Consider the following 7559-nt stretch of genomic DNA (forward strand, 5'->3'; position numbering starts at 1 on the left):
AAGAAAAAGAAAACTGGGGAAAAAAAACACAAAACCACCTTTTTTCTTTTTTTAAATTATAATTATTTGTAATTTCCCCGTTAATTGACCCCCCGCCCCAATTAAAGCCGTTATTTCTGATTTGGCGACTGCTCCATATAAAAATCACTCCCCCGGCAGGGCAGGGATATCCCTGCGCTTACAAACTGGTAGAAAAGAAAAACCAACAACAACAGAAAAAAAAACAATCCCAAAAAAACCCCAAATTCGCCCCAAAATATTTCTGCTTCACAGGCAAAAGGCTGGGACAGTGTGCTGCGCAGCATGGCCGCCTCCTCTACGTCCTCGACAAGCCACGGTTATCCAAATCCTTCACCTGCAGGATAAAAAAAAAAAGTTTTGGTGAAATTTTATTTTTTTTTCCTCAATCTGGGGGGTTTTGGTTCATTTTGGGGCCATACCTTGTATATTCGGACCAGCCAGTGCTCTGTGGTGTACGCCTCCTCCAGCACGTCCAGTTCAAAGTCTTTGTTGCCGATTTCAGCATTCCTCACCCGGTCGTAGCCCGGCGGTCGCTCTAGGAGACAGCAAAACATAGGGTGACGTCGGGGTGGCCCAGAAATGTCACTGTCCCTGGAGGGTGGGTTTTGGGGACTTACTGGCTTCGGTGTAGACCTGCCCGAAGCGGTAGTAGCACATCTTGTACATGAGGCAGTTGAGGAGGACCGGGGAGCCCTCGCGGTCGACGCGGAACTCCCCTGTCGGCGTGTAGTAGTCGTGCTCCTTGATGTGGCGGCCGGTGTCGGTGCTGCCCCCGATGCGCACCATCCACAGGAACTTGTTGATGTCTGGAGGGGAGAGCAGAGAGGCGGGGTAACGGGCGAGGAGTGGAGCTGGGGGGCAAGAGCAAAGGGCGAGGAGCTGAGCTGAGTTGGGGACCAAGAGGGGGGAGTGGAGTTGAGCTGGGGGGACAAAGAACGTGGAATTGAGTTGGGGTGCAAGCGCAAAGAGCTGAGTTGAGCTGGGGGGTAAAGAACGAGGAGTGGAGTTGAGTTGGGGGGCAAAGAGCAAGGAGCTGAGTTGGGGGGCAGAGAGCAAGGAGTTGGGTTGGGGGCCAAGAGCAAAGAGCTGAGTTGAGCTGGGGGACCAAGAGCAAGGAGCTGAGTTGAGTTGGGGGGTCAAGAGTGAGCAGCTGAGCTGAGTTGGGGGGCAAAAAATGAGGAGGTGAGTTGATCTCGAAACCAAGAGTGAGGAGCTGAGTTGAGTTGGCAGGTAAAGAGGAAAATGCTGAGTTGGGCTGGGGGGTAAAGAATGAGGAGTTGAAGCAAAGAACAAGAAGTTGAGTTGATTTGGGGGCCAAGAGCAAGGAGTTCGGGGGCAAAGAGTGAGAAGTTGAGTTGGGGGGTAACCAGCGAGGAGCTGAGTTGGGGGGGCAAGAGTTAGGGGTCCAAGAGAGAGGAGCTAAGTTGGAGGAGAGCAAAAAGTGCATGTGGAGCTTCCAGAGAGGAGCATTTTGGTCTCATTTTCACCTTGTGCCTCAGCTGGAGGCAGGACTTTGCTCCTCCAGGAGCTGTTTTGGAGAAGCCCGTGCCACCAGTGCTCTGGGGACAGGTTTGCCGCACCTCAGAGCAAGATCTTACCATCGGACGAGTAGCCGGTGAGGCCTCCGAAGATGACTAGCACGTAGCTGACGTCCAGCTCCCTCATGATCTCGTAGGCTTTCTCCTCCGTCGACGCCATCGCCTGGAATGGAGGCAGCGTTGGTCACACCACGTGGTGGCCCCCCAAAAGGTCAAACCAAGGAATTGGGGAAGAGAAGGACCTACCTGACCGACGCGGGAGATGTGCGTGTTGTTCCAGGTGTTGTTGTCCACCAGGATGGTCCGGTTGGCCATGGCGGTTATCTGGTAGCCGTAGTCCCACCAGGACATCACCTTCGCGTCCTGTACCCAAACATCAGCACCTCAACGGAACAACTTTGGGTCCCCACCACCCAAATTCTGCTCTATTTACCTCTGGTGTGTTGTGCCGCAGCCAATAATAAGCTTCTCTGAAGTCATCGAAGATGATCCTGCTGCCGTCCCCACCCCGGGCGGAGAGGACGATGGACGGGGACGAGTACGCCTCGCTGGTGACCCACGTAGAGTGGAAGGTGTAGGTGATGAGGAAGAACGCCATGACCAAGATCATGCCACTGGCAACCTGGGGGACAAAAAAAATATCGAGGTCGAGGCTGGAGGAAAGAGGCCACCACCCTCCCGCGCTTGTCCCCACCAGGATGAGGTGTCTTCCCCTCTGTCCCAAGCCAACCCACTGCTCACCTCGTTTTTGATGGGGTAGGTGGAGTCTTGTTGCTTTTTGCTCTTCTTGTCTGGCCGGCTGATGTCCAGGTTCTTCATGTAGGTGGACAAGACCTGAGAAACGCCGATACCGGAGAGGATGCACATCACCGGGGCCAAAACCAGCATCAGACGGACCTATGGGCAACACCAGAACCACCAGTGACTGCCAAAGAAGAAATTTGTGCAGAAATCCAAGAGAAGAAAGAAATTAAACACCATCCTTCATTCAAGATCTCAAATTCAGGAGAAACATCAGCTTTGAGATGAACCCGCGGCTGATTTTTGACCAGGAGCTGCTATGATCCTCAGGGAAGTTCTCTGAAGGCCTCAAAAATTGGCCAAGGTGGAGAACTGACCTCAACGCACCAATTCTCGGTGGTGCCAAGAATTAGGAGATGCCTCTAAACAGAAATCAACCGGAATTTTGGGCTTGGGGTGACAGAGGAAGAGCGAAAACGGGATCTTAAATTTGTCATTGGTCCCTGCTTGGATATCTGGAGAATTTGGGTTTGAAACCCAGCTCTGGGAGACCAAGAACATGGACCCACTTGGGGACAGTGGTGGCCTCAAGTGACACCAAACCCAGCAAGTTTTGCACCATGACCTTCCCTTTGCACAATGGTTCTTCCTCAAAACCGGTTTTAAGGAAGAGAGAAAAGCCTCATGAACATTCAGCTGTCCCAAGGTGGAAGAAACATCGTCAAGCAGTTTAGAAAAATAAATTAAATCTTTTTTTTTTAGGATTATTTCATCATCCTGCTCTCACCATCACAGCCGAGAAGTACATGCTGGTCACGCCATACATGATGATAAAAATCCGGGCGTCCGAGAGGTTGCTGAAGCAGTAATAAAGCCCGACTGCCGAGAGGAAAGAAAAATGGGTCAAGATCACCTTGGCTTGGAATAAAAAAATCAGACTCGGCACTGCGAGATGGGAGAATAAAACCCTCGCGGTGTCATCCGGAGATTTAATAAATTGGAATCTGATTAAACTGGCGCTGGGCTCACCTGGGAACATGAAAACGAGAAGCTGGAGGTCGAAATAATATGAGGACCAAGTGGTGGGCTGGTGCTCGGAGACGGAGGCAATGATGGGGATGTTGTTCTTGGCGTAGGAGGGATCCAACAGGGAGTAGAAACGCCCCGTCCACGGGGAGATTTTCCCTAGAAAAAAAAAAAAGTAAAAAATCATATTCATTTCCAGCAGAGAGTGTCAGCGACGCCAATACGTTCTCTCGCAATCCTGGACGTCGTTTAATGTCTCTATTGCTCAAATTTGCCATTTTAGGAAGGAAATAAAACACAATTTTATCCTAAAAATACTTTTCCCCCAGCCTGACCGACATTTTTAGCATCTCGTCGCTGCTACAGATCAACATTTGGTTTCTGAAGCAGCAGCTCCGCGTCCCCAGCACGCGGCTGCTTTTAAAATTTTTTTTGTGCCGATGCCAAAATCACGGCGTGAGGAAGAATTTGGATTAAAAAAAGGAATTAAAAGAGCAATACACACTTGTTGCCGTCTCGGGGTACCTGTGAGCATCAGCACGGCGCCGATGGTGAGGAGGACGAAGCCGACGAGGGAGATGACGCTCCTGAAGAGGATTTCAAACTGCTGTGGGTTCAGCTTGCTGCGGAGATAATCTACGAAGGCGTGAATCTGGCACAAGCCGAAAACTCCCAGTGCGGCCATGTGCTCCGAGGAGAGGACAGGCTGCGAGCAGGGGAGAGCGTGAGCGGATACGGAGGAGAACAAGAGCCACGTCACACCTGATATCGGATTTTTTTTTTTTTTTTTTACAAATAATTTCTCTGCAAAATCACTGCAAGTCACTGTCTTACACCCGCTTCAATCCCCGGATAAAAATCCACACGGAAAATTAAACAATTTAAATGAAAACATTTTTCCTGCTGTAGCAAGACACATGCTGGCGTGAGCGTTTCTTTCACCTAAAATTAAAATAATTTCATGAAAAGCAACTGTGAAGGTTACGAGCAGCTTTGAAAGTCATCCAGCAGCTCCAAAATAAATTGCAACAAACCGGTGTAGACCAAGAAGCCAGAACCCACTTAAAACACCAACGGCGAAGCCAAGAAGGTGCTAACTTGCTGTTTCTCTTACAACCCATGAAATGAGCGTCCTCAAGTCTGCAAATCGTTCCGGTCCTCACCTGGAAGCCGACGAAGGAGATCTGCATGGAGAGGATGGTTCCCAAGCAGTACACGGTGCAATAGGTTGCTGTTTTTTCTCTTACAACCCATGAAATGAGCGTTGTCTGCAAATCGTTCCGGTCCCCACCTGGAAGCCGACGAAGGAGATCTGCATGGAGAGGATGGTTCCCAAGCAGTACACGGTGCAATAGGCGACGTAAATCCGGTGGGAGAAGCGCCCGGTCAGCATCAGCACCAGGACGTGCAAGGGGATGAGGTTGATCAGAAAGACGTAGCCGCCCCACGAGGAGACCTGCCGAGAGAGAAAACAAAGAAAAAATTAAAAATCACAAGGTTCCAGGACTGAACCTGCTCAGCAGGCAGGTTTGATTTTCCTGGGATCACACACAGGATTTTCACACAGAAATCTGCATCCTCAACAGTCCCAGCTGCCAGAAGCCTGGATTTTTTTTTTTCTTTCCTTTTTCTTTTCCTTTTTCTTTTTTCCTTTCCCTTCCTGATAAAACCTTGCACAAACCCCCTCTACTTTTGATAAAGAAACCAAGTAAGCATCCACTCCATTTCCAGGCCAAGCCCTTCCCGGAGGTTCCAGCTCCCGGAACACCAGGACGCAGAGCGGCACGCCGTGTATTTTCGGTCACTGCACCCCAAGTGGAGTCGGGAACAGCTCAGCGCTGGGAGAAGGACACTCACCATGTAGAAATAGGCGAGAGCGCACATCGCTGCCCAGTAGATAGAACCAGTTTTAACGGCTTTGATCCACATGTAGTACGTTAACAGCATGCAGAAAATGGCGATACCTGGGCGGAAAGACAGAAAAGTCAAAAGAAGCTCGCATCAGTCGATAGAATCTCTGGGGTGCACCGGAGCAGTCAATCAAATTAAAAAAAAACAAAACAAAAATAAATGCTTTGGTTGCTCCATCAGAAGGTGGAACAGCACCTAGTACAAGAGCCAGGCTTGGAAAAAGGGTTTTGTGATTTATTCCGACTCTGAATCAGCATCTTGACCATCGCTTTTCCAGCACGCAACAGTTGTTAAAGGATTCCCTGCTCCGAGTGTTGCAAACTCACCTTCGTTGTCGTAGGAGCCGGCGACAGATCGAGAGATGTAGCCGGGCACGACTGCGATCATAGCGGCAGCGAGGAGACCTGCCCCTGCATCCTGGACAGAGTAGAAAAAGTCATATTTTTTTACAGTTTTTGTTATTATGCCCGAAAAAAATAAAAATGAAATTTCAAAAGGGATCTCCCATTTCCTAGAATTTCTGGGAAGCGGCAGTCACCTCCAAACCTCTGAGGAGCAGCCCGTGCTCCTCCGCAGAAAAAAATAAAAAGCAACGCCGCGGTGTTCCCCTCACCTTGAGCTCTTTGGTGAGGTGGTAGGTGACGATGGTGGTGAAGGAGGAGAAGAGGGGAGCCAGGAAGACGCAGACGTTGCGGATGTCGATGGTGATGTGGAAGAAATGCAGCACGTGGTAAATCGCTGCCGACGTGATCATCAAGCCTGCAGGATGGGAACGATGCCGTTATCAGGTCCAATTGCAAGCAATGAACAACCAAAAATCTCACCGGGAAGGAGCTGGTCCCCAAGACGCCTCGATAAAGGCATCCTCCAAGCTCTCGCGATTTTCCCTCTCCCCAAGTGCGTCCTGGCTTACCTGGATAAATGGTCCCGCCGATAATCCTGCCCAGGGGGTACCACGCTCGGTCGTCAAACCAGTTGTGGAATTTATAGAAGCCTTCCTCCGCCAGAAAGCGCGTCGTGCGGTAATTAAAATACCTGTCAAAATGACGAGCTCTGAGCATCTCCGCGGCCGGATAGGGTTCATCCCTCCTCCCAGGGGGTTTAAAAATATTTTTTTAAACCATCTAACCACGAAAAAATGGTTTGCAAAAATAACGCTCGCCGTCGCAGCTGATTCAATCAGCAAGAAGCCAAGGACGCGGACCCAAGTTGTGCTAGGAGCCCAGAAAATAATTTAAGCACAAAAGTGGTGATGGGTGATTATCCTGACTTAGATCCAGGCTGATCCCAGTCCTGGGAACCGAGAAGGGAATTTTGGGTCTGGAAAACCAAACCCCTCATCCTTAGTGGGGATTAATTTGAGCCCAGTGAACCCCACCCCACTTCTGCATGCTCCAGGAGAAGTAAAAATCCAGCAGGTTCCCCTAAAATGTGAGGGGAGGAACGCACTTACGGGTCGAATTCATGGATGACACTTTCGAATCTTAAGACGGAAAAAAGCCTCGTGGAGAAGGCTGTGAACACAGAAAAGGGGCAGAGTGAATCCACATTGCTGCGGTAAGTTTATGGACTTTTTCTGGATTAAAATTATTTCTGTCTTAAACTGGTCATTGGGAAGATAAAAAAAGTTTTTAAAGGTACAGAAGGAATGAGCGTTCGCTCAAGATGAGCTTTAAAGACACAGCAGAGCTTCACAAGCTGAAAAAAGACAATTAGAAGGTGGAGGAGCGGCTCCATCCTGAGGTCCCCCCGCTTTGAGGGCACCAGCGTGGACTTACAGAGCACAGCCGCCATTGACAGGATGAGGAGCTTGAGCAGAGTGTCCTGCTTCTCGTAGGACAGGCGGAGAAACCCCAGCTTGGTCATTGTCACATCAAAGATCGAGGACACTCCAACACCTGAAAACAAACGGGGAAAATGAGGAAACAGCGAGCCCGCTCCCAGCCCCAAAATATTTCCAAATATTTCAGAAACAGGACCCGAAATGCCCAGCTCCTGGCCACGGAGGCTGTTGTCCCCCTGTCCCCAAATCCCTTCGCCTCCCATCCTCACCCGATCAGTTTTCTCCAGCCTCGGCTGAGTTTTTTTATTTCTTTTGCAGAGATCAGAACGTCTTCGGGGCAGAGGATGCGTCTGTTTCTCTACAAAAAAACCCAAAAACAAATGTAAGATTTTAGGAAAAGCCCTAAATTCCTCTGGGCTGGTGTCTGGAGTTTACCCATCACCTGTAAGTGATGGATAAAAAAAAAAAATATGGAAATCTCAGGAAGTTTTCTCATATACAGGAGCTCAGCACAGTAAATCAGGGTTTTTTTTATATCA

The 7559-nt window shown here is 49.6% G+C and overlaps 1 protein-coding gene across 1 annotated transcript; it reads right to left on the reverse strand.

Moving 5' to 3' along the window:
- Window positions 1-316: 316 nt before the first annotated feature.
- On the reverse strand, window positions 317-7137 carry STT3A (STT3A, subunit of the oligosaccharyltransferase complex (catalytic)). Its single transcript, XM_010081086.1, has 17 exons — window positions 7016-7137; window positions 6691-6751; window positions 6151-6272; window positions 5851-5996; window positions 5564-5654; window positions 5184-5290; window positions 4618-4782; window positions 3852-4032; window positions 3330-3485; window positions 3088-3179; window positions 2301-2456; window positions 1993-2181; window positions 1806-1922; window positions 1620-1722; window positions 639-827; window positions 441-556; window positions 317-355 (listed from the first exon to the last, which is right to left on the reverse strand). The coding sequence occupies exons 1-17, from the start codon at window positions 7101-7103 to the stop codon at window positions 317-319; spliced, it is 2118 nt and encodes a 705-aa protein (XP_010079388.1). The 5' UTR covers window positions 7104-7137.
- Between the last annotated feature and the right edge of the window lie 422 nt (window positions 7138-7559).

This window comes from Pterocles gutturalis, unplaced genomic scaffold, assembly GCF_000699245.1.
Source record: "Pterocles gutturalis isolate BGI_N339 unplaced genomic scaffold, ASM69924v1 scaffold7339, whole genome shotgun sequence".
NCBI lineage: Eukaryota > Metazoa > Chordata > Aves > Pterocliformes > Pteroclidae > Pterocles > Pterocles gutturalis.

Excerpts from the sequence above, each read along its gene's own strand:
- STT3A (XM_010081086.1), bottom strand. The coding sequence starts at position 7,103 with ATGACCAAGCTGGGGTTTCTCCGCCTGTCCTACGAGAAGCAGGACACT. Across the intron at positions 6,273-6,690 it reads GTCATCCATGAATTCGACCC|GTATTTTAATTACCGCACGA; the intron begins GTAAGTGCGTTC and ends TCATTTTGACAG. Across the intron at positions 5,997-6,150 it reads CGGCGGGACCATTTATCCAG|GCTTGATGATCACGTCGGCA; the intron begins GTAAGCCAGGAC and ends CCCATCCTGCAG.